Source organism: Ptychodera flava, chromosome 18 (assembly GCF_041260155.1).
Source record: "Ptychodera flava strain L36383 chromosome 18, AS_Pfla_20210202, whole genome shotgun sequence".
NCBI classification, from domain to species: domain Eukaryota; kingdom Metazoa; phylum Hemichordata; class Enteropneusta; family Ptychoderidae; genus Ptychodera; species Ptychodera flava.
Window position 1 is genome coordinate 20,589,874 of NC_091945.1, and position 27,130 is coordinate 20,617,003.

At 37.7% G+C, this 27,130-nt stretch overlaps 1 protein-coding gene across 1 annotated transcript in view; it reads right to left on the reverse strand.

The window, feature by feature from the left end:
* The window catches only part of LOC139117656 (serine-rich adhesin for platelets-like), a 73,094-nt gene that overhangs the window by 44,034 nt on the left and 1,930 nt on the right, over positions 1–27,130 (reverse strand). The window contains exons 2-37 of the mRNA XM_070680897.1: positions 26,632–26,838; positions 26,175–26,369; positions 25,653–25,811; positions 25,189–25,332; positions 24,192–24,296; positions 22,913–23,059; positions 22,360–22,563; positions 21,325–21,549; positions 20,582–20,641; positions 20,029–20,235; positions 19,573–19,767; positions 19,046–19,210; positions 18,590–18,730; positions 17,596–17,700; positions 16,319–16,465; positions 15,769–15,972; positions 15,169–15,591; positions 14,872–14,960; positions 13,960–14,051; positions 13,440–13,609; positions 12,984–13,178; positions 12,456–12,614; positions 11,989–12,132; positions 10,608–10,808; positions 9,702–9,824; positions 9,152–9,355; positions 8,109–8,332; positions 7,375–7,434; positions 6,825–7,008; positions 6,406–6,563; positions 5,849–6,005; positions 5,382–5,525; positions 2,920–3,066; positions 2,384–2,587; positions 1,352–1,576; positions 971–1,147 (exon numbers count right to left, since the gene is read on the reverse strand). Of these exons, the coding sequence (XP_070536998.1) occupies positions 971–1,147; positions 1,352–1,576; positions 2,384–2,587; positions 2,920–3,066; positions 5,382–5,525; positions 5,849–6,005; positions 6,406–6,563; positions 6,825–7,008; positions 7,375–7,434; positions 8,109–8,332; positions 9,152–9,355; positions 9,702–9,824; positions 10,608–10,808; positions 11,989–12,132; positions 12,456–12,614; positions 12,984–13,178; positions 13,440–13,609; positions 13,960–14,051; positions 14,872–14,960; positions 15,169–15,591; positions 15,769–15,972; positions 16,319–16,465; positions 17,596–17,700; positions 18,590–18,730; positions 19,046–19,210; positions 19,573–19,767; positions 20,029–20,235; positions 20,582–20,641; positions 21,325–21,549; positions 22,360–22,563; positions 22,913–23,059; positions 24,192–24,296; positions 25,189–25,332; positions 25,653–25,811; positions 26,175–26,369; positions 26,632–26,838 (6,090 nt within the window). The remainder of the gene's footprint in view (positions 1–970; positions 1,148–1,351; positions 1,577–2,383; positions 2,588–2,919; positions 3,067–5,381; positions 5,526–5,848; positions 6,006–6,405; positions 6,564–6,824; positions 7,009–7,374; positions 7,435–8,108; positions 8,333–9,151; positions 9,356–9,701; positions 9,825–10,607; positions 10,809–11,988; positions 12,133–12,455; positions 12,615–12,983; positions 13,179–13,439; positions 13,610–13,959; positions 14,052–14,871; positions 14,961–15,168; positions 15,592–15,768; positions 15,973–16,318; positions 16,466–17,595; positions 17,701–18,589; positions 18,731–19,045; positions 19,211–19,572; positions 19,768–20,028; positions 20,236–20,581; positions 20,642–21,324; positions 21,550–22,359; positions 22,564–22,912; positions 23,060–24,191; positions 24,297–25,188; positions 25,333–25,652; positions 25,812–26,174; positions 26,370–26,631; positions 26,839–27,130) is intronic.

The window sequence follows — 27,130 nt, forward strand, 5'->3', positions numbered from 1 at the left end:
TTCCTCATCAAAATCAAAACCGTCATATGGACAGATTTTTTCGGATACTTATTTACGATTTTATACTCACGGTAGTCTCCTCCTCCATTCAATATAACGATTGTTCCGATCGTGTAGACATCAGAAGTTTGACTCTCCAATAAGGATTGCTTTGGGGTAAAGTGTGGGAACAGCTGAAGTAGTCACTGTCATCGTTACCATCATTTGCCAGTCTTGCACTTCCAAAACCTGCCACTGAGCTTTGTCCAGAAGGCTGGCCAAGAGCAAGGTTATTACCTTGTGAATTTAAATTATAATAAAAAAGTGCTGATCAGGACATTATTTGTGTGATATTTCTTTCTATTACAAATCTTAATTTTCCGGGATCTTCACATCACAACGTCCATCACTGTACATTACAACTCCATGTCCTAACTTGACGTGGCCCACCAGAAAACTAATTCATTTGCCAAGTATTTACATTAGCTAACCACTTAAACAAACTCGAGTGGAATGTTGATCCATCTCAGCGTATTGATTGCAAACGCGTCAAATATTTTTTTAGTATCCCTTTATATTCGTGATCAATGCGTCAATGTACCTTTTACTTCACCTAAGGATAACTATCTGTATACGTTACCGAAACTGCAGGTTGCGTCACTGAATGGTGTCGTAGTCTCAGGCTCAGCTGTGGTTGTTTCTACAAAACACAGCATAAGGAAAATATCGCTTTAAGTATACGTACCATTTGCTTTATAAATTGAAAATCAGGGCAAATTCTTTATATCATACCATAAGTTTTGACTTTCTGTACAATAATCGTGCCAAACCGTAAATGTACATAATTAGGGATGACTACTTCACTATTGTAATCAATGAAATACAAATACGCCTAGTCTTTGTTGGTGTTCATTTCTCTTAAAGAATCGCTTCAAATTGAAATTTGAATTGCTGTCAATCTCTTCAAACGTCAAAGACACCTTTATCTCACCTGTACAGTTTGCCTCTATCTCCCACGTTCCATTCATGCACGTAATGGTTGGGTCTCCATTCAAGATATAATATGAAGGGTTACATATTATCGGCAACACAGTGCCATTCTCAACAGGAAATGTGACGCTGTACCTCAAAACCAGTGGCGTTAGCAAGTATGGCTCCAGGCACACGGCTATAAAGGTCAAATAAATCAAAAGTATTTAATACAATGGCAGCATAATGACATATCGAAAGCTAAGCAAATAGTAAGACTTTTACCACCGCTATACTTCAGTAACATTAGCTACCAAGGTTATTTTGTGTACACTGTGCACTTAGCTTGTTGTCTGTCATAACAGAATTATACAACTATGTCAAATCTAATTAAGTTACTCACTTGGTGGTACACATAACGGTACCGTATCATTCCACTTGTATCCAGTGGGACAAGTATCATTTCCATCACTTTCTGCTTCACAAGCAATTGTTTCATTGCCAACCATGATGAAACCATCATCGCATACAAAACTCACTGTCTGGCCAAGACGAGCCGGAAATCCTACATCGAACAACACAGTCCCGTTTTCAGGTTTACCGGGATCCTCGCATACCACAGAATTACCTGAAAGCAGCAAATATGCATTCTTTAAATCCATACTCAAATCAACTTTGCCCATATTTTGACATAGAGGATTCTCATTGTGCCCCCACCTATTCTGAGACACCTCCACTCCCCACACTTTAAGCTTTCAAATGTTTGAGTGAAGGCAAAATCGTTTAGTTTTCAATAGTAATCATTTAAATGGCAACAACGTTTTACTTTCAAACTTACCTCTCTCGCAAGTACATATCTAATGGAGTCACATTCTCTATCTTCTGCGTCATAAGTGTTCTCATGAGTTTTAATAAGAACAGCACACTGCTTGATTTCCCCATCATTTGGTTCTGGCGGGTCGATGTCATCTCGCCAAGGATCATACGTCCATTATGGCCAGATATATACCTCCATTCTCTCAATACCTTGTCCCAAATTGCTCCAAGTAATATCGCCATTTGAAGAACTCGTCATTTTTCAGTATTTTTTTTATAGATAAGTGTTCTTTCAAACTGCCGATGCTAGCCAAGTAGTATCCATGACTCCGACAATAAGCATCCGCTCCATAAAAGTCATACCTGTGTTTACCAAATCCAGCACGTGGAATATGATAACAGGAACCGTTGAAGGAGTATTCTTCTGGCTCGCCTTTGCATACTAACGGATTAAACATAAGTACCGATGACAAACGCTCTGTCGAAATATTCTGCTTAGCTAAAAGGTGAATAGCTGTTAACAGGCATTATCCATTTAAAAACTTCAAGTAATGAAGGACTGTTAGTTACTTCAAAATGTTTCAACCAGTAAAGGGCACTAATGTCTTCATTGGCTTACCTGGGTTACAGACAGGAAGGTCGAAATCCCATGTGCCATTGCTAAGACATGTCAAATTTGCATTACCCTCTAGCTTATAGTTTTCACAACAGCCAAAGCTGACTTCGGTACCAGGACCCACTGGAAAAGTCTGATCTTCTGGTATTATGAAACCATACACTGGGATTCCAGGGTGGTAACATACAGCCTGTGATGTCTGTGTGTCTGTGTGAATTCCAATAGTGACATTATATTTAACTTCCTAGACGTAAAATATAGTACATAGCCACATTTCGAAATTAAATTAGATTACAAAATAACTGCTAACATTATTCATCCAGCTTTTTATGTGGTGGAGGTCAAGAGGTTACCCATTGGGCCTGTCCTGTTTCATCCAGACGATCTTCTTGGTAAATGCTTTTGCCCGAGGTCACACCTAATGACGCCTTTTTTTAATTTAAACGAAAAAGTAATGATACAAACAGACGACGTTTCCGAAATTACCAGTTTCATATAAACAGTATAATACACAGACTGCTAAGCAAGAACGCAAATACCTTGTGTTGATACTGTTTTAGTTGTAGTGGTTTTCGATATGTCTTCTTCTTTTACACTTGGTGTCACAGATGTAGGTTTAGTGGTTGTCGGTAACATTGTATCAATGAAGGTTGTGTCTTGTTGTGTTTGGGATGTCGTCGTTATAACTGAAAGTAAAACAGTTCCTTATGATAGGATGTCACCATATCACTATTGTATTGTGATCCACTACAGGAGGTATTTAGCTCCCTGATCAACTTACACGTAAAAGTAGGTAAACAATAAGCACGGTCACTCCACAAACGGTCGGAACACGCCATTGTTACAAAAATATGAAGCACAGGCTTGTGCTGCAGTAACACTCTCAGTGGAAAAAGCACCATTTTCCAACCATTTTACATTCGCAGAGTCAAGTCTACTAAATATTTTCCAATAGCTAACCACACAGATCATTGATAAACGCTGACATTTTAGAGATATCCAAAAAACAACAACTAATGTTTAGTTTTTAATTCTAGACATGGAGGATTATTATACAAGAGTGTCTATGAAAAAGTTAAGAACCTGCGTAAGTATTCGATAGCTCGACGGTAGCGGATATATACGAAGATGAATCACCATATAAGACTTGAGCAACAGCAAAGCGTAATCGTAGAACAATAGCTGATTAACTAAGAACCATAAATATAGTACAATCCAATCAAAAAAAATATAGTCCCATCTGATTATGTCGTTGACGGGGTTACCATTGAACTTTCCATAAAGCAGGATGTTGTTGAAATTGGTTTACTCACGGTGAAGACAAGGAATGCTACTGAGCAATCAACGATTACTTCATTGCGCTATTTACATAATGTCAGAATAACGGAAAATATTGTGCTTTGAAAAGCAAAGAATTTTTCAGGAGTAGAAGGTAATTTTATACCCGTTGGAGTCGGCTTCGACGTGGTAGCTGTCTTTTCCAAAGTGCTTATTACTGATACAGGGGTGTGTGCTGCAGTAACACTGTCAGTAGAAGTGCCATGGGTACCTGTCGAGCTGGACACCATTGAGACTGTAGCTGGTGATTCAGATTTTCTGATGTAACAATCATTGTACTCTTCATTTCCATGCTAACCGACGACTCTGAAAAGAATTGTAATGTTGAAGAGTCGAATCAAACCATTTTCCATCCGAAGAGTCATGTCTTCTACCCAATAGCTAACCACACAGATCATTGATAAACGCTGACATTTTAGAAATATCGAAAAAGACAAAACCTTACGTTTGGTATTTAATTCAACACGTAAATTTTAACCGACGACTCTGAAAAGAATTGTAATTGTTGAAGAGTCGAATTTAACATTGTCCACATACAGAGTCAAGTCTACTAAATCTTTCCAAACATCTAACCAGACAGATGATTGATAAACACTTATATTTAACTAATATTAAAAACGTACTTGGTACTGATACAGGACTTGATGCTGCAGTAACAGTTACAGTGGAAGAGCCATAGGTACCTGTCAAGCTAGACTGATCTGATACTGTAGCGTGTCAGATTTTGCTGTTGTCACAGTTATTGTACCCTTCATTTCTGAGCCAGGCGACGACTCTAAAAATACTGTTGCTATAAATTAGCGGACTTATAAAACATTGTTTAGATTATTACCTTCCTTCCAAATACCTGATAGCTGTTCTCTAAAATATGCGATGCCATGGAAATGTTGAAAATTACAAGCAGTACCTTTCGTGTACCCTCTTAAACTTTGCACAATTGTGTGCTCAGACAACCTAATTAATACCATTGTATTTTATCAGCTTCAACATACACTAGAAGTATGTATATACCTATCTGCAAAGATAAATGCCTTACGCAAAATGAAGGTAAACAAAATTTACATATCACACACATTTTAAATAGTTCTCAAACACAGATCGTTAATCTTTTTACACTCATTCCACACGTGCATTTTCATATAAAGAAGTCGAATCATTGCGGGTTTCTTTAAATAGTAGCTTCCAATTTCTTATTTTCCTGATTTCATGTTGAAGGGGAAATATTGCTTTGATTAGTTAAAAGAATACAATAAAAGGAAACAAAATAATCAAAGAAGCATTGCTCACTTTAGGAAATATGTTAAAACGTCAGTGGATTTATTTTACGGTGTAATCACACTAGCTTCTTCACCTTGTTGTAACTTCCCAAATCGTAACATGTGAAATTGGCATGTCTTAGTTTGGACCTGTGGACTTTGTGACAGTCTGAGACAGTAAAGACAATGTTACATAACTATTCACTCCAAATTGTTCATTTGCTCCAACTTGCCAACAATCATATTCTCACCCTTACGGAATTTTGAGAAAGTTTGACATTGGTGCTGTTGTTATCATTTCTTAAATACAAGGGAATTATGAAATATGCGACTTTTAGATTTTAACCATTTCATAAGCGGTGTAATACCTAGCAAAAAATAGCATAAAGATTCAGAGCACCAAATACCTTCTGTTGATAACGCTAATGTTGTCGGGATTTCGGTTGTGTCTTGATCAGTTACCGTTGGTGTCGCAGATGATGGCATAGTGGTTGAGAGCATGCTTGTAACGATAAGCGTAGTGTCTGGTATTGTTGATACCGTCATTATTTCTAAAATTAAGAAGAAATCATAATGATCAGACTTGACCATATCACTGTCGGAATATCTACTACAAGAGAAGATATCTGCCTAGCTTGTCGATGGACAAAAAAACAACGATAAAGTCTAAACAAGTTCACATATGGATTTACTGAAAATAAGGATTATATTGCAATAATACCAGATACTTATGCAGTATGAATTCCTGTTTGCGCTGCCAACAAGAAATTCTCTCTATAAATATCAAAACGGGATTATTTTACTAAGATCAAAGAGGCGATTCTCCTTTTTAAGATAAAGAGATGGCAAAGTAGAAATGATTTAAATACATTACCTTGTGTGCTTGACATGACTGTTGTTGAGTCTTCTACAGTAGATGTGATTTCTGAAGTAGGAGGCGTGCTCGTTAGTAAGTCTGCCGTTGTCACATCACTAGTTGTTGATACTTCTGCAGTTGTCTCCATTTCAGTTGTTGGTGGTGTTGGATGTTGCTGTATTTTGATGGAGCAAAGAAAGTCAAAAGTAGTCACAAAATGATAGTAGGGTACTCAATTGACATGGCGGTCAACAACAATTTTTATGCAAGGCATACTAAAAGAAAGTAAACATTTTCCCTTCAGAAAGCTGACAGATGCAAAGAGCCTCACATCAACCTTATGTCTGTTGGCATATGATCAACTTTACGAATTGGATGTGTTACCGACTATTAGCTTCTTCAAAATAAATCGAACTATTTTAGATCATTGGGACGCCATGCCCAGAGAAAAGACAGTTCATGCCCAATTAAATTTTACATGTACCCCTACAATTCGTGTGTAAACGTTTCTTGCACGTTTAGCCATATCATTACTTACAATATCCACAGATCAGAACTTCACACAAGGTCAGCACCAAGCTATCGCCTCGAAGTTGTATTTGGACGTAATTGCCCTCTAATGCACATTCAATTTCTACCGGGTTGGATACATTGACCACTTTGCCGCATAAGGGATTGGTGGAGAGTGTTTCCTCATAGCCAACTCGGACCTCTGCATCCTTTAAGATGTCCTCTGCAGATCAATTAAAATTTGACCAGGTAACGAATTTTGCGTCACAGGTATAAACTTACAACTTCCACAACTACTGTCACAAAAGGGAGTGTCGTTGTCCGCAAAAGCTCCATAGGGAACTGTTCTATGATTCTTTATTTGTATACGGTGAAATTTAGATATAGCTGAGAGTTGAGTTTTTAAGCATGACATTCCTCATCAAAATCAAAACCGTCATATGAACACATTTTTTCGGATACTTATTTACGATTTTATACTCACGGTAGTCTCCTCCTCCATTCATTATAATGATTGTACCGATCGTGTAGACATCAGGAAGTTTGACTCTCCAGTAAGGATTTGTTTGGTTTAAAGTGTGAGTACAGCTGAAGTAGTCCCTGTCATTGTTACCATCATTTGCTAGCCTTGCACTTCCAAAACCTGCCACTGAGCTTTGTCCAGAAGGCTGGCCAAGAGCAAGGTTATTACCTTGTGAATTTAAATTATAATAAAAACGTGCTGATCAGGACATTATTTGTGTCATATTTCTTTCTATTACAAATCTTAATTTTCTGGCATCTTCACATTGCAACGTCCATCACTGTACATTACAACTCCATGTCCTAACTTGACGTGGCCCACCAGAAAACTAATTCATTTGCCAAGTATTTACATTAGCTAACCACTTAAACAAACTCGAGTGGAATGTTGATCCATCTCAGCGTATTGATTGCAAACGCGTCAAATATTTTTTTAGTATCCCTTTATATTCGTGATCAATGCGTCAATGTACCTTTTACTTCACCTAAGGATAACTATCTGTATACGTTACCGAAACTGCAGGTTGCGTCACTGAATGGTGTCGTAGTCTCAGGCTCAGCTGTGGTTGTTTCTACAAAACACAGCATAAGGAAAATACCGCTTTAAGTATACGTACCATTTGCTCTATTAATTACAAATCACAGCAAAATCTTTATAACATATGATTAATTTTGATTTCGCTGTACAATAATCGTATCAACACGTAAATGTACATAATCCAGGATACCTATTTTACTATTGTAATTAATGAAATACAAATACGTGTACTCTTTATTGGTGTTCGTTTCTCTTGAGGAATCGCTTCAAATTGAAATTGAATTGTTGTCAATCTGTTCACACGTCAAAGACACCTTTATCTCACCTGTACAGTTTGCCTCTATCTCCCACGTTCCATTCATGCACGTAATGGTTGGGTCTCCATTCAAGATATAATATGAAGGGTTACATATTATCGGCAACACAGTGCCATTCTCAACAGGAAATGTGACGCTGTACCTCAAAACCAGTGGCGTTAGCAAGTATGGCTCCAGGCACACGGCTATAAAGGTCAAATAAATCAAAAGTTATAATACAATGCAGCATAATGACATATCGAAAGCTAAGCAAATAGTAAGACTTTTACCACCGCTATACTTCAGTAACATTAGCTACCAAGGCTATTTTGTGTACACTGTGCACTTAGCTTGTTGTCTGTCATAACAGAATTATACAACTATGTCAAATCTAAGGCGTGCAGATACTCACTTGGTTGTACACATAATGCACAGTATCATTCCACTTCAACCCAGTTGGACAAGTATCATTTCCATCAGTTTCTGCTTCACAAGCAATTGTTTCATTGCCAACCATGATGAAACCATCATCGCATACAAAACTCACTGTCTGGCCAAGACGAGCCGGAAATCCTACATCGAACAACACAGTCCCGTTTTCAGGTTTACCGGGATCCTCGCATACCACAGAATTACCTGAAAGCAGCAAAATGCATTCTTTAAATCCTTACTCGAATCAACTTTGCCTATATTTTGACATAGAGGATTCTCATTGTGCCCCCATCTATTCCGAGACACCTCCACTGCTCACACTTTAAGCTTTCAAATCTTTGAATGAAGGCAAATCGTTTAATTTGAATGGTAATCATTTAAATGGCAACAACGTTTACTTTCAAACTTACCTCTCTCGCAAAGTACATATCTAATGGAGTCACATTCTCTATCTTCTGCGTCATATGTGTTCTCATGAGTTTTAATAAGAACAGCACACTGCTTGATTTCCCCATCATTTGTTCTCCATCATTTGGTTCTGGCGGGTCGATGTCATCTCGCCAAGGATCATACGTCCATTTATGGCCAGATATATACCTCCATTCTCTCAATACCTTGTCCCAAATTGCTCCAAAGTAATATCGCCATTTGAAGAACTCGTCATTTTTCAGTATTTTTTTTATAGATAAGTGTTCTTTCAAACTGCCGATGCTAGCCAAGTAGTATCCATGACTCCGACAATAAGCATCCGCTCCATAAAAGTCATACCTGTGTTTACCAAATCCAGCACGTGGAATATGATAACAGGAACGTTGAAGGAGTATTCTTCTGGCTCGTCTTTGCATACTAACGGATTAAACATAAGTACCGATGACAAACGCTCTGTCGAAACATTCTGCTTAGCTAAAAGGTGAATAGCTGTTAACATGCATTATCCATTTAAAAACTTCAAGTAATGAAGGACTGTTAGTTACTTCAAAATGTTTCAACCAGTAAAGGGCACTAATGTCTACATTGGCTTACCTGGGTTACAGACAGGAAGGTCGAAATCCCATGTGCCATTGCTAAGACATGTCAAACTTGCATTACCCTCTAGCTCATAGTTTTCACAACAGCCAAAGCTGACTTCGGTACCAGGACCCACTGGAAAAGTCTGATCTTCTGGTATTATGAAACCATACACTGGGATTCCAGGGTGGTAACATACAGCCTGTGATGTCTGTGTGTCTGTGTGAATTCACATAGTGACATATATTTAACTTCCTAGACGTAAAATATAGTACATAGCCACATTTCGAAATTAAATTAGATTACAAAATAACTGCTAACATTATTCATCCAGCTTTTTATGTGGTGGAGGTCAAGAGGTTACCCATTGGGCCTGTCCTCTTTCGCCCATATAGTCCTCAACTTAAAGTTCGTTTGCCTGGGGTTACATCTATTGTCGTTATTTTTTCAATTAAACAAAACAGTAATGAAAGAAACAGAAGACGTTTCTAAAATTACCACTTTCATATAAGCAGTGTAATATCTGGGTTGAAAAGGAAGAACATAATGACTCAGGGTATCAAACCTTGCGTTGATACTATTTCAGTTGTGGTGGTTTTCGATATGTCTTCTTCTTTTACAAATGGTGTCACAGAGGTAGGTTTACTGGTTGTTGGCATGCTGGTTTCTATAAACGTTGCGTCTTCTTCTGTTGGGGATGTCGTCGAAAAAACAACAACTAATAACTGAAAGTAAAACAGCTCCTTATGATAGGATGTCACCATATCACTATTGTATTGTGATCCACTACAGGAGGTATTTAGCTCCCTGATCAACTTACACGTAAAAGTAGGTAAACAATAAGCACGGTCACTCCACAAACGGTCAGAAATGGTATTGTTAAAATGTGTGAAGCAGAGGTTCGTGGCTGCAGTAACACTCTCAGTGGAAAAAGCACCATTTTCCAACCATTTTACATTCGCAGAGTCAAGTCTACTAAATATTTTCCAATAGCTAACACACACAGATCATTGATAAACGCTGACATTTTAGAGATATCCAAAGAACAACAACTAATGTTTAGTTTTTAATTCTAGAGATGGAGGATTATTTTACAAGAGTGTCTTATAAAAAGTTAAGAACCTGCATAAGCATTCGATAGCTCGACGGTAGCGGATATATACGAAGAAGATTCACCATATAAGACGAGCAACAGCAAAGCGTAATCGTAGCTGATTAAGTAAGAACCATAAATAAAGTACAATCCAATCAAAAAATAAAGTCCCATCCGATTATGTCGTTGACGGGGTTACCGTTGAACTTTCCATAAAGCTGGATGGTGTTGAAATTGGTTTACTCAGGGTGAAGACAAGGGATGCTATTGGGCAATAAACGATTTCTTCAGTACGATATTTACGAAATGTAAGAATATTTGAAGATCTTGTGCTTTGTAAGGCAAAGAATTTTTCAGGATTAAAAGGTAACTTTATACCCGTTTGAGTCGGCTTTGACGTGGTAGCTGTCTTTTCCAAAGTGCTTACTACTGTTACAGGGGTTGTTGCTGTAGTAACGCTGTCAGTGGAAGAGCCATGGGTACCTGTCGACCTGGACACCATTGAGACTGTAGCTGGTGATTCAGATTTTTCTGATGTAACAATCATTGTACTCTTCATTTCCGTGCTAACTGACGACTCTGAAAAGAATTGTAATTGGCCGAGAGTCGAATTAAACATTTTCCACATACAGAGTCAAGTCTACTAAATCTTTCCACACAGATGACTGATAAACGCTGATATTTAAGTAATATTAAAAAGTGCTTGGTACTGATACAGGAGTTGATGCTGCAGTAACAGTGACAGTGGAAGACCCGTGGGTACCTGTCGAGCTAGACTGATCTGATACTGTAGCTAGCGTGTCAGATTCTTCTGATGTTACAGTTATGGTACCCTTCATTTCTGAGCCAGGCGACGATTCTGAAAATACTCTTGTTGTAAATGAGCGGACTTATAAAACATTGTCTAGATTATTACCATGTTTCCAAATACCAGATAGCTGATCTCTGAAATTGGTGATGTTGTGGAAATGTTGAAAATTACAAGCAGTACCTTTCGTGTACCCTCTTAAAACTTTGCACAATTGTGTGCTCAGACAACCTAATTAATACCATTGTATTTTATCAGCTTCAACATACACTAGAAGTATGTATGTAAATGCATATACCTATCTGCAAAGATAAATGCCTTACACAAAATGAAGGTAAACAAAATTTACATATCACACGGATTTTAAATAGTTCTCAAATACAGATCATTAATCTTTTTACACTCATTCAACACGTGCATTTTCACATAAAGAAGTCGAATCATTGCGGGTTTCTTTAAATAGTAGCTTCCAATTTCTTATTTTCCTGATTCCATGTTGAAGGGGAAATATTGCTTTGATTAGTTAAAAGAATACGATAAAAGGAAACAAAATAATCAAAGAAGCATTGCTCACATTAGGAAATATGTTAAAACGTCAGTGGATTTATTATATGGTGTAATCACACTAGCTTCTTCACCTTGATGTAACTTCCCAAATCGTAACATGTGAAATTGGCATGTCTTAGTTTGGACCTGTGGACTTTGTGACAGTCTGAGACAGTAAAGACAATGTTACATAACTGTTCACTCCAAATTGTTCATTTGCTCCAACTTGCCAACAATCATATTCTCACCCTTACGGAATTTTGAGAAAGTTTGACATTGGTGCTGTTGTTATCATTTCTTAAATACAAGGGAATTATGAAATATGCGACTTTTAGATTTTAACCATTTCATAAGCAGTGTAATACCTAGCAAAAGAATAGCACAAAGATTCAGGTTCACAAATACCTTCTGTTGATAACGCTAATGTTGTCGGGATTTCGGTTGTGTCTTGATCAGTTACCGTTGGTGTCGCAGATGAAGGCATAGTGGTTGAGAGCATGCTTGCAGCGATAAGCGTAGTGTCTGCTATTGTTGATACCGTCATTATTTCTAAAATTAAGAAGAAATCATAATGATCAGACTTGACCATATCACTGTCGGAATATCTACTACAAGAGAAGATATCTGCCTAGCTTGTCGATGGACAAAAAAACAACGATAAAGTCTAAACAAGTTCACATATGGATTTACTGAAAATAAGGATTATATTGCAATAATACCAGATACTTATGCAGTATGAATTCCTGTTTGCGCTGCCAACAAGAAATTCTCTCTACAAATATCAAAACGGGATTATTTTACTAAGATCAAAGAGGCGATTCTCCTTTTTAAGATAAAGAGATGGCAAAGTAGAAATGATTTAAATACATTACCTTGTGTGCTTGACATGACTGTTGTTGAGTCTTCTACAGTAGATGTGATTTCTGAAGTAGGAGGCGTGCTCGTTAGTAAGTCTGCCGTTGTCACATCACTAGTTGTTGATACTTCTGCAGTTGTCTCCATTTCAGTTGTCGGCGGTGTTGTGGTTGTTGCTGTATTTTGACGGAACAAAGAAAGTCAACAGCAAGTAGTCACAAAATGATAGTAGGGTACTCAATTGACATGGCGGTCAACAACAATTTTTATGCAAGGCATACTAAAAGAAAGTAAACATTTTCCCTTCAGAAAGCTGACAGATGCAAACAGCCTCACATCAACCTAATGTCTGTTGGCATATGATCAACTTTATGAATCGGATGTGTTACCGACTATAGTAGCTTCTTCAAAATAAATCGAACTATTTTAGATCATTGGGAGGCCATTCCCAGAGAAAAGACAGTTCATGCCCAATTTAATTTTACATGTACCCTTAGAATTAGAGTGTCAACGTTTCCAACACTTTTAGCTGTATCATTACTTACAATATCCACAGATCAGAACTTCACACAAGGTCAACACCAAGCTGTCGCCTCGAAGTTGTATTTGGACGTAATTGCCATCTAATGCACATTCAATTTCTACCGGGTCCGATACATTTATCACTTGGCCACACAAGGGATTGGTGGACAGTGTTTCCTCATAACCAACTCGGATCTCTGCATCCTTCAAAATACTCTCTGAAAATCAATTACAATTTGAGAAGCTAACGAATTTTGCGTCACAGGTATGAACTTACAACTTCTGCAACTACTGTCACAAAAGGGAATGTCGTTGTCGGCAAAAGCTCCATAGGGAACTGTTCTATGATTCTTTATTTGTATACGGTGAAATTTAGATATAGCTGAGAGTTGAGTTTTTAAGCATGACATTTCCTCATCAAAATCAAACCGTCATATGAACACATTTTTTCGGATACTTATTTACGATTTTATACTCACGGTAGTCTCCTCCTCCATTCATTATAATGATTGTACCGATCGTGTAGACATCAGGAAGTTTGACTCTCCAGTAAGGATTTGTCTCCTTTAAAGTGTGAGTACAGCTGAAGTAGTCCATGTCATTGTTACCATCATTTGCTAGCCTTGCACTTCCAAAACCTGCTACTGAGCTTTGTCCAGAAGGTTGACCCAGAGCAAGGTTATTACCTTGTGAATTTAAATTATAATAAAAACGTGCTGATCAGGACATTATTTGTGTCATATTTCTTTCTATTACAAATCTTAATTTCTGGCATCTTCACATTGCAACGTCCATCACTGTACATTACAACACCATGTCCTAACTTGACGTGGCCCACCAGAAAACTAATTCATTTGCCAAGTATTTACATTAGATAACCACTTCAACAAACTCGAGTGGAATCTTGATCCATATCAGCGTATTGATTGCAAACGCGTCAAATATTTTTCTTTTAGTATCGCTTTATGTTCGTGATCAATGCGTTAATGTACCTTTTACCTCACCAAAGCATAACTATCTGTATACGTTACCGAAACTGCAGGTGTCGCCAGTGAATGGTGTTGTAGTTTCAGGCTCAGCTGTGGTTGTTTCTACAAAACACAGCAAGAAGAAAATACAGCTTTAAGTATACGTACCATTTGCTCTATTAATTACAAATCACAGCAAAATCTTTATAACATATGATTAATTTTGATTTCGCTGTACAATAATCGTATCAACACGTAAATGTACATAATCCAGGATACCTATTTTACTATTGTAATTAATGAAATACAAATACGTGTACTCTTTATTGGTGTTCGTTTCTCTTGAGGAATCGCTTCAAATTGAAATTGAATTGTTGTCAATCTGTTCACATGTCAAAGAACCAAAAAAAAACATTCATCTCACCTGTACAATTTGCCTTAATCTCCCACGTTCCATTCATGCACGTTATAGTTGGGACTCCATTCAAGATGTAATATGAAGGGTTACATATTATAGGCAAAACAGTACCATTCTCGACAGGAAAGAAGACGCTATATCTCAAAACTAGTGGTGCTACTAAGTCGGGCTCCAGGCATACAGCTATAGAGGTCGAAAATATAACAACTTATAAATACAATGGCAGCATAATGACATATCGAACGCTAAGCAAATAGTAAGACTTTTACCACCGCTATACTTCAGTAACATTAGCTACCAAGGCTATTTTGTGTACACTGTGCACTTAGCTTGTTGTCTGTCATAAAAGAATTATACAACTATGTCAAATCTAAGGCGTGCAGATACTCACTTGGTTGTACACATAATGCACAGTATCATTCCACTTCAACCCAGTTGGACAAGTATCATTTCCATCAGTTTCTGCTTCACAAGCAATTGTTTCATTGCCAACCATGATGAAACCATCATCGCATACAAACTCACTGTCTGGCCAAGACGAGCCGGAAATCCTACATCGAACAACACAGTCCCGTTTTCAGGTTTACCGGGATCCTCGCATACCACAGAATTACCTGAAAGCAGCAAATATGCATTCTTTAAATCCTTACTCGAATCAACTTTGCCTATATTTTGACATAGAGGATTCTCATTGTGCCCCCATCTATTCCGAGACACCTCCACTGCTCACACTTTAAGCTTTCAAATCTTTGAATGAAGGCAAATCGTTTAATTTTGAATGGTAATCATTTAATGGCAACAACGTTTTACTTTCAAACTTACCTCTCTCGCAAAGTACATATCTAATGGAGTCACATTCTCTATCTTCTGCGTCATAAGTGTTCTCATGAGTTTTAATAAGAACAGCACACTGCTTGATTTCCCCATCATTTGGTTCTGGCGGGTCGATGTCATCTCGCCAAGGATCATACGTCCATTTATGGCCAGATATATACCTCCATTCTCTCAATACCTTGTCCCAAATTGCTCCAAAGTAATATCGCCATTTGAAGAACTCGTCACTTTTCAGTATTTCTTTTATAGATAAGTGTTCTTTCAAACTGCCGATGCTAGCCAAGTAGTATCCATGACTCCGACAATAAGCATCCGCTCCATAAAAGTCATACCTGTGTTTACCAAATCCAGCACGTGGAATATGATAACAGGAACCGTTGAAGGAGTATTCTTCTGGCTCGCCTTTGCATACTAACGGATTAAACATAAGTACCGATGACAAACGCTCTGTCGAAATATTCTGCTTAGCTAAAAGGTGAATAGCTGTTAACAGGCATTATCCATTTAAAAACTTCAAGTAATGAAGGACTGTTAGTTACTTCAAAATGTTTCAACCAGTAAAGGGCACTAATGTCTACATTGGCTTACCTGGGTTACAGACAGGAAGGTCGAAATCCCATGTGCCATTGCTAAGACATGTCAAATTTGCATTACCCTCTAGCTTATAGTTTTCACAACAGCCAAAGCTGACCTCGGTACCAGGACCCACTGGAAAAGTCTGATCTTCTGGTATTATGAAACCATACACTGGGATTCCAGGGTGGTAACATACAGCCTGTGATGTCTGTGTGTCTGTGTGAATTCACATAGTGACATTATATTTAACTTCCTAGACGTAAAATATAGTACATAGCCACATTTCGAAATTAAATTAGATTACAAGGTAACTGCTAACATTATTCATCAGCTTTTTCTGTGGTGGAGGTCAAGAGATAACCCATTGGGCCTGTCCTCTTTCGCCCATATAGTCTTCAACTTAAAGTTCGTTTGCCTGGGTTACATCTATTGTCGTTATTTTTTCAATTAAACAAAACAGTAATGATAGAAACAGAAGACGTTTCTAAAATTACCACTTCATATAAGCAGTGTAATATCTGGGTTGAAAAGGAAGAACATAATGACTCAGGCTATCAAATACCTTGTGTTGATACTATTTCAGTTGTAGTGGTTTTCGATATGTCTTCTTCTTTTACACTTGGTGTCACAGATGTAGGTTTAGTGGTTGTCGGTAACATTGTATCAATGAAGGTTGTGTCTTGTTGTGTTTGGGATGTCGTCGTTATAACTGAAAGTAAAACAGTTCCTTATGATAGGATGTCACCATATCACTATTGTATTGTGATCCACTACAGGAGGTATTTAGCTCCCTGATCAACTTACACGTAAAAGTAGGTAAACAATAAGCACGGTCACTCCACAAACGGTCAGAAATGGTATTGTTAAAATGTGTGAAGCAGAGGTTCGTGGCTGCAGTAACACTCTCAGTGGAAAAGCACCATTTTCCAACCATTTACATTCGCAGAGTCAAGTCTACTAAATATTTTCCAATAGCTAACCACACAGATCATTGATAAACGCTGACATTTTAGAGATATCGTCAAAAAACAACAACTTATGTTTAGTTTTTAATTCTAGAGATGGAGGATTATTATACAAGAGTGTCTATAAAACAGTTAAGAACCTACATAAGTATTCGATAGCTCGACGGTAGCGGATATATACGAAGAAGATTCACCATATAAGACGAGCAACAGCAAAGCGTAATCGTAGCTGATTAAGTAAGAACCATAAATAAAGTACAATCCAATCAAAAAATACAGTCCCATCCGATTATGTCGTTGACGGGGTTACCGTTGAACTTTCCATAAAGCTGGATGGTGTTGAAATTGGTTTACTCAGGGTGAAGACAAGGGATGCTACTGGGCAATAAACGATTACTTCAGTACGATATTTACGAAATGTAAGAATATTTGAAGATCTTGTGCTTTGTAAGGCAAAGAATTTTTCAGGATTAAAAGGTAACTTTATACCCGTTTGAGTCGGCTTTGACGTGGTAGCTGTCTTTTCCAAAGTGCTTACTACTGTTACAGGGGTTGTTGCTGCAGTAACACTGTCAGTGGAAGAGCCATGGGTACCTGTCGACCTGGACACCATTGAGACTGTAGCTGGTGATTCAGATTTTTCTGTTGTAACAATCATTGTACTCTTCATTTCGTGCTAACCGATGATTCTGAAAAGAATTGTAATTGGCCGAGAGTCGAATTAAACATTTTCCACATACAGAGTCAAGTCTATTAAATCTTTCCACACAGATGACTGATAAACGCTGATATTTAAGTAATATTAGAAAAGTGCTTGGTACTGATACAGGAGTTGATGCTGCAGTAACAGTGACAGTGGAAGACCCGTGGGTACCTGTCGAGCTAGACTGATCTGATACTGTAGCTAGCGTGTCAGATTCTTCTGATGTTACAGTTATGGTACCCTTCATTTCTGAGCCAGGCGACGACTCTGAAAATACTGTTGTTGTAAATGAGCGGACTTATAAAACATTGTCTAGATTATTACCATGTTTCCAAATACCAGATAGCTGATCTCTAAAATTGGTGATGTTGTGGAAATGTTGAAAATTACAAGCAGTACCTTTCGTGTACCCTCTTAAAACTTTGCACAATTGTGTGCTCAGACAACCTAATTAATACCATTGTATTTTATCAGCTTCAACATACACTAGAAGTATGTATGTAAATGCATATACCTATCTGCAAAGATAAATGCCTTACACAAAATGAAGGTAAACAAAATTTACATATCAAACAATTTTTAAGTAGTTCACAAACATGGATCATTAGCCTTTTAACACTCATTCCACACGTGCATTTTCACATAAAGAAGTCGAATCATTGCGGGTTTCTTTAAATAGTAGCTTCCAATTTCTTATTTTCCTGATTCCATGTTGAAGGGGAAATATTGCTTTGATTAGTTAAAAGAATACGATAAAAGGAAACAAAATAATCAAAGAAGCATTGCTCAATTTAGGAATATGTTAAAACACCAGTGCATTTATTTTACGGTGTAATCACACTAGCTTCTTCACCTTGATGTAACTTCCCAAATCGTAACATGTGAAATTGGCATGTCTTAGTTTGGACTTGTGGACTTTGTGACAGTCTGAGACAGTAAAGACAATGTTACATAACTGTTCACTCCAAATTGTTCATTTGCTCCAACTTGCCAACAATCATATTCTCACCCTTACGGAATTTTGAGAAAGTTTGACATTGGTGCTGTTGTTATCATTTCTTAAATACAAGGGAATTATGAAATATGCGACTTTTAGATTTTAACCATTTCATAAGCAGTGTAATATCTAGCAAAAAATAGCATAAAGATTCAGAGCACCAAATACCTTCGGTTGATAACGCTAATGTTGTCAGGATTTCGGTTGTGTCTTGATCAGTTACCGTTGTGTCGCAGATGAAGGCATAGGTTGAGAGCATGCTTGCAGCGATAAGCGTAGTGTCTGCTATTGTTGATACCGTCATTATTTCTAAAATTAAGAAGAAATCATTATGATCAGACTTGACCATATCACTGTCAGAATATCTACTACAGAGAAGATATCTGCCTAGCTTGTCGATGGACAAAAAGCTAACGATAAAGTCTGAACAAGTTCACATATGAATTTACTGAAAATAAGGATTATATTGCAATAATACCAGATACTTATGCAGTATGAATTCCTGTTTGCGCTGCCAACAAGAAATTCTCTCTACATATTGCAATAGGAATATTTCACTAAGAACAAAGAGGCAGTTCTCCTTTGTAAGATAAAGACATAGCAAAGTACAAAGGATTTAAATACTATACCTTGTGTGCTTGACATGGACTGTTGTTGAGTCTTCTACAGTAGATGTGATGTCTGAAGTAGAAGGCGTACTCGTTGGTAAGTCTGGGGTTGTCACCTCACTAGTGGTAGATAGTTCTTCAGTTGTCTCCATTTCAGTTGTTGGTGGTGTTGTGGATGTTGCTGTATTTTGATGGAGCAAAGAAAGTCAAAAGTAGTCACAAAATGATAGTAGGGTACTCAATTGACATGGCGGTCAACAACAATTTTTATGCAAGGCATACTAAAAGAAAGTAAACATTTTCCCTTCAGAAAGCTGACAGATGCAAACAGCCTCACATCAACCTAATGTCTGTTGGCATATGATCAACTTTATGAATCGGATGTGTTACCGACTATAGTAGCTTCTTCAAAATAAATCGAACTATTTAGATCATTGGGAGCCATTCCCAGAGAAAAGACAGTTCATGCCCAATTTAATTTTACATGTACCCTAGAATTAGTGTGTAAACGTTTCTTGCACGTTTAGCCATATCATTACTTACAATATCCACAGATCAGAACTTCACACAAGGTCAGCACCAAGCTATCGCCTCGAAGTTGTATTTGGACGTAATTGCCCTCTAATGCACATTCAATTTCTACCGGGTTGGATACATTGACCACTTTGCCGCATAAGGGATTGGTGGAGAGTGTTTCCTCATAGCCAACTCGGACCTCTGCATCCTTTAAGATGTCCTCTGCAGATCAATTACAATTTGACCAGGTAACGAATTTTGCGTCACAGGTATAAACTTACAACTTCTACAACTACTGTCACAAAAGGGAGTGTCGTTGTCCGCAAAAGCTCCATAGGAAACTGTACTATGATTCTTTATTTGTATACGGTGAAATTTAGATATAGCTGAGCGTTGAGTTTTTAAGCATGACATTTCCTCATCAAAATCAAAACCGTCATATGAACACATTTTTCGGATACTTATTTACGATTTTATACTCACGGTAGTCTCCTCCTCCATTCAATATAACGATTGTTCCGATCGTGTAGACATCAGGAAGTTTGACTCTCCAGTAAGGATTTCTTTGGGGTAAAGTGTGGGAACAGCTGAAGTAGTCACTGTCATCGTTACCATCATTTGCCAGCCTTGCACTTCCAAAACCCGCCACTGAGCTTTGTCCAGAAGGCTGGCCAAGAGCAAGGTTATTACCTTGTGAATTTAAATTATAATAAAAACGTGCTGATCAGGACATTATTTGTGTGATATTTCTTTCTATTACAAATCTTAATTTTCCGGGATCTTCACATCGCAACGTCCATCACTGTACATTACAACTCCATGTCCTAACTTGACGTGGCCCACCAGAAAACTAATTCATTTGCCAAGTATTTACATTAGATAACCACTTCAACAAACTCGAGTGGAATCTTGATCCATATCAGCGTATTGATTGCAAACGCGTCAAATATTTTTCTTTTAGTATCGCTTTATGTTCGTGATCAATGCGTTAATGTACCTTTTACCTCACCAAAGCATAACTATCTGTATACGTTACCGAAACTGCAGGTTGCGTCACTGAATGGTGTCGTAGTTTCAGGCTCAGCTGTGGTTGTTTCTACAAAACACAGCATAAGGAAAATATCGCTTTAAGTATACGTACCATTTGCTCTATTAGTTACAAATCACAGCAAAATCTTTATAACATATGATTAATTTTGATTTCGCTGTACAATAATCGTATCAACACGTAAATGTACATAATCCAGGATACCTATTTTACTATTGTAATTAATGAAATACAAATACGTGTACTCTTTATTGGTGTTCGTTTCTCTTGAGGAATCGCTTCAAATTGAAATTGAATTGTTGTCAATCTGTTCACACGTCAAAGAACCAAAGAAACATTAATCTCACCTGTACAATTTGCCTCAATCTCCCACGTTCCATTCATGCACGTTATAGTTGGGACTCCATTCAAGATGTAATATGAAGGGTTACATATTATAGGCAAAACAGTACCATTCTCGACAGGAAAGAAGACGCTATATCTCAAAACTAGTGGCGCTACTAAGTCGGGCTCCAGGCATACAGCTATAGAGGTCGAAAATATAACAACTTATAAATACAATGGCAGCATAATGACATATCGAACGCTAAGCAAATAGTAAGACTTTTACCACCGCTATACTTCAGTATCCTAAGCTACCAAGGCTATTTGTGTACACTGTGCACTTAGCTTGTTGTCTGTCATAACAGAATTATACAACTATGTCAAAGCTAAGGCGTGCAGGTACTCACTTGGTTGTACACATAATGGCACAGTATCATTCCACTTCAACCCAGTTGGACAAGTATCATTTCCATCAGTTTCTGCTTCACAAGCAATTGTTTCATTGCCAACCATGATGAAACCATCATCGCATACAAAACTCACTGTCTGGCCAAGACGAGCCGGAAATCCTACATCGAACAATACAGTCCCGTTTTCAGGTTTACCGGGATCCTCGCATACCACAGAATTACCTGAAAGCAGCAAATATGCATTCTTTAAATCCATACTCAAATCAACTTTGCCTATATTTTGACATAGAGGATTCTCATTGTGCCCCCATCTATTCCGAGACACCTCCACTGCTCACACTTTAAGCTTTCAAATGTTTGAATGAAGGCAAAATCGTTTAATTTTGAATGGTAATCATTTAAATGGCAACAACGTTTTACTTTCAAACTTACCTCTCTCGCAAAGTACATATCTAATGGAGTCACATTCTCTATCTTCTGCGTCATAAGTGTTCTCATGAGTTTTAATAAGAACAGCACACTGCTTGATTTCCCCATCATTTGGTTCTGGCGGGTCGATGTCATCTCGCCAAGGATCATACGTCCATTTATGGCCAGATATATACCTCCATTCTCTCAATACCTTGTCCCAAATTGCTCCAAAGTAATATCGCCATTTGAAGAACTCGTCACTTTTCAGTATTTCTTTTATAGATAAGTGTTCTTTCAAACTGCCGATGCTAGCCAAGTAGTATCCATGACTCCGACAATAAGCATCCGCTCCATAAAAGTCATACCTGTGTTTACCAAATCCAGCACGTGGAATATGATAACAGGAACCGTTGAAGGAGATTCTTCTGGCTCGTCTTTGCATACTAACGGATTAAACATAAGTACCAATGACAACACGCTCTGTCGAAACATTCTGCTTAGCTAAAAGGTGAATAGCTGTTAACATGCATTATCCATTTAAAAACTTCAAGTAATGAAGGACTGTTAGTTACTTCAAAATGTTTCAACCAGTAAAGGGCACTAATGTCTACATTGGCTTACCTGGGTTACAGACAGGAAGGTCGAAATCCCATGTGCCATTGCTAAGACATGTCAAATTTGCATTACCCTCTAGCTTATAGTTTTCACAACAGCCAAAGCTGACTTCGGTACCAGGACCCACTGGAAAAGTCTGATCTTCTGGTATTATGAAACCATACACTGGGATTCCAGGGTGGTAACATACAGCCTGTGATGTCTGTGTGTCTGTGTGAATTCCAATAGTGACATTATATTTAACTTCCTAGACGTAAAATATAGTACATAGCCACATTTCGAAATTAAATTAGATTACAAAATAACTGCTAACATTATTCATCCAGCTTTTTATGTGGTGGAGGTCAAGAGGTTACCCATTGGGCCTGTCCTCTTTCGCCCATATAGTCCTCAACTTAAAGTTCGTTTGCCTGGGGTTACATCTATTGTCGTTATTTTTTCAATTAAACAAAACAGTAATGAAAGAAACAGAAGACGTTTCTAAAATTACCACTTTCATATAAGCAGTGTAATATCTGGGTTGAAAAGGAAGAACATAATGACTCAGGGTATCAAATACCTTGCGTTGATACTATTTCAGTTGTGGTGGTTTTCGATATGTCTTCTTCTTTTACAAATGGTGTCACAGAGGTAGGTTTACTGGTTGTTGGCATGCTGGTTTCTATAAACGTTGCGTCTTCTTCTGTTGGGGATGTCGTCGAAATAACTGAAAGTAAAACAGCTCCTTATGATAGGATGTCACCATATCACTATTGTATTGTGATCCACTACAGGAGGTATTTAGCTCCCTGATCAACTTACACGTAAAAGTAGGTAAACAATAAGCACGGTCAATCCACAAACGGTCAGAAATGGTATTGTTAAAATGTGTGAAGCAGAGGTTCGTGGCTGCAGTAACACTCTCAGTGGAAAAAGCACCATTTTCCAACCATTTTACATTCGCAGAGTCAAGTCTACTAAATATTTTCCAATAGCTAACCACACAGATCATTGATAAACGCTGACATTTTAGAGATGTCATCGAAAAAACAACAACTTATGTTTAGTTTTTAATTCTAGAGATGGAGGATTATTATACAAGAGTGTCTATAAAACAGTTAAGAACCTGCATAAGTATTCGATAGCTCGACGGTAGCGGATATATACGAAGAAGATTCACCATATAAGACGAGCAACAGCAAAGCGTAATCGTAGCTGATTAAGTAAGAACAATAAATAAACTACAATCCAATCAAAAATACAGTCCCATCTAATTATGTCGTTGACGGGGTTACCGTTGAACTTTCCTTAATTCTGGATGGTGTTGAAATTGGTTTACTCAGGGTGAAGACAAGGGATGCTACTGGGCAATAAACGATTACTTCAGTACGATATTTACGAAATGTAAGAATATTTGAAGATCTTGTGCTTTCTGAGGTAAATAATTTTTTAGGATTAAAAGGTAACTTATACCCGTTTGAGTCGGCTTTGACGTGGTAGCTGTTTTCCAAAGTGCTTACTACTGTTACAGGGGTTGTTGCTGCGCAGTAACACTGTCAGTGGAAGATCCATGGGTACCTGTCGAACTGGACACCATTGAGACTGTAGCTGGTGATTCAGATTTTTCTGTTTGAACAATCATTGTACTCTTCATTTCCGTGCTAACTGACGACTCTGAAAAGAATTGTAATTGGCCGAGAGTCGAATTAAACATTTTCCACATACAGAGTCAAGTCTACTAAATCTTTCCACACAGATGACTGATAAACGCTGATATTTAAGTAATATTAGAAAAGTGCTTGGTACTGATACAGGAGTTGATGCTGCAGTAACAGTGACAGTGGAAGACCCGTGGGTACCTGTCGAGCTAGACTGATCTGATACTGTAGCTAGCGTGTCAGATTCTTCTGATGTTACAGTTATGGTACCCTTCATTTCTGAGCCAGGCGACGACTCTGAAAATACTGTTGTTGTAAATGAGCGGACTTATAAAACATTGTCTAGATTATTACCATGTTTCCAAATACCAGATAGCTGATCTCTAAAATTGGTGATGTTGTGGAAATGTTGAAAATTACAAGCAGTACCTTTCGTGTACCCTCTTAAAACTTTGCACAATTGTGTGCTCAGACAACCTAATTAATACCATTGTATTTTATCAGCTTCAACATACACTAGAAGTATGTATGTAAATGCATATACCTATCTGCAAAGATAAATGCCTTACACAAAATGAAGGTAAACAAAATTTACATATCACACGAATTTTAAATAGTTCACAAACATGGATCATTAGCCTTTTAACACTCATTCCACACGTGCATTTTCTCTGAAAGAAATATAAGCTATTGCGGGTTTCTTTAAATAGTAGCTTCCAATTTCTTATTTTCCTGATTCCATGTTGAAGGGGAAATATTGCTTTGATTAGTTAAAAGAATACGATAAAAGGAAACAAAATAATCAAAGAAGCATTGCTCACTTTAGGAAATATGTTAAAACGTCAGTGGATTTATTATATGGTGTAATCACACTAGCTTCTTCACCTTGATGTAACTTCCCAAATCGTAACATGTGAAATTGGCATGTCTTAGTTTGGACTTGTGGACTTTGTGACAGTCTGAGACAGTAAAGACAATGTTACATAACTGTTCACTCCAAATTGTTCATTTGCTCCAACTTGCCAACAATCATATTCTCACCCTTACGGAATTTTGAGAAAGTTTGACATTGGTGCTGTTGTTATCATTTCTTAAATACAAGGGAATTATGAAATATGCGACTTTTAGATTTTAACCATTTCATAAGCAGTGTAATACCTAGCAAAAGAATAGCATAAAGATTCAGAGCACCAAATACCTTCTGTTGATAACGCTAATGTTGTCGGGATTTCGGTTGTGTCTTGATCAGTTACCGTTGGTGTCGCAGATGAAGGCATAGTGGATGAGAGCATGCTTGCAGCGATAAGCGTAGTGTCTGCTATTGTTGATACCGTCATTATTTCTAAAATTAAGAAGAAATCATAATGATCAGACTTGACCATATCACTGTCAGAATATCTACTACAAGAGAAGATATCTGCCTAGCTTGTCGATGGACAAAAAGCTAACGATAAAGTCTGACAAGTTCACATATGGATTTACTGAAAATAAGGATTATATTGCAATAATACCAGATACTTATGCAGTATGAATTCCTGTTTGCGCTGCCAACAAGAAATTCTCTCTACATATTGCAATAGGAATATTTCACTAAGAACAAAGAGGCAGTTCTCCTTTGTAAGATAAAGACATAGCAAAGTACAAAGGATTTAAATACTATACCTTGTGTGCTTGACATGACTGTTGTTGAGTCTTCTACAGTAGATGTGATGTCTGAAGTAGAAGGCGTACTCGTTGGTAAGTCTGGGGTTGTCACCTCACTAGTGGTAGATAGTTCTTCAGTTGTCTCCATTTCAGTTGTTGGTGGTGTTGTGGATGTTGCTGTATTTTGATGGAGCAAATAAAGTCAAAAGTAGTCACAAAATGATAGTAGGGTACTCAATTGACATGGCGGTCAACAACAATTTTTATGCAAGGCATACTAAAAGAAAGTAAACATTTTCCCTTCAGAAAGCTGACAGATGCAAACAGCCTCACATCAACCTAATGTCTGTTGGCATATGATCAACTTTACGAATTGGATGTGTTACCGACTATTAGCTTCTTCAAAATAAATCGAACTATTTTAGATCATTGGGACGCCATGCCCAGAGAAAAGACAGTTCATGCCCAATTAAATTTTACATGTACCCCTACAATTCGTGTGTAAACGTTTCTTGCACGTTTAGCCATATCATTACTTACAATATCCACAGATCAGAACTTCACACAAGGTCAGCACCAAGCTATCGCCTCGAAGTTGTATTTGGACGTAATTGCCCTCTAATGCACATTCAATTTCTACCGGGTTGGATACATTGACCACTTTGCCGCATAAGGGATTGGTGGAGAGTGTTTCCTCATAGCCAACTCGGACCTCTGCATCCTTTAAGATGTCCTCTGCAGATCAATTACAATTTGACCAGGTAACGAATTTTGCGTCACAGGTATAAACTTACAACTTCTACAACTACTGTCACAAAAGGGAGTGTCGTTGTCCGCAAAAGCTCCATAGGAAACTGTACTATGATTCTTTATTTGTATACGGTGAAATTTAGATATAGCTGAGCGTTGAGTTTTTAAGCATGACATTTCCTCATCAAAATCAAAACCGTCATATGGACAGATTTTTTCGGATACTTATTTACGATTTTATACTCACGGTAGTCTCCTCCTCCATTCAATATAATGATTGTTCCGATCGTGTAGACATCAGGAAGTTTGACTCTCCAGTAAGGATTTCTTTGGGGTAAAGTGTGGGTACAGCTGAAGTAGTCACTGTCATCGTTACCATCATTTGCCAGTCTTGCACTTCCAAAACCTGCCACTGAGCTTTGTCCAGAAGGCTGGCCAAGAGCAAGGTTATTACCTTGTGAATTTAAATTATAATAAAAACGTGCTGATCAGGACATTATTTGTGTGATATTTCTTTCTATTACAAGTCTTAATTTTCTGGCATCTTCACATTGCAACGTCCATCACTGTACATTACAACACCATGTCCTAACTTGACGTGGCCCACCAGAAAACTAATTCATTTGCCAAGTATTTACATTAGATAACCACTTCAACAAACTCGAGTGGAATCTTGATCCATATCAGCGTATTGATTGCAAACGCGTCAAATATTTTTCTTTTAGTATCGCTTTATGTTCGTGATC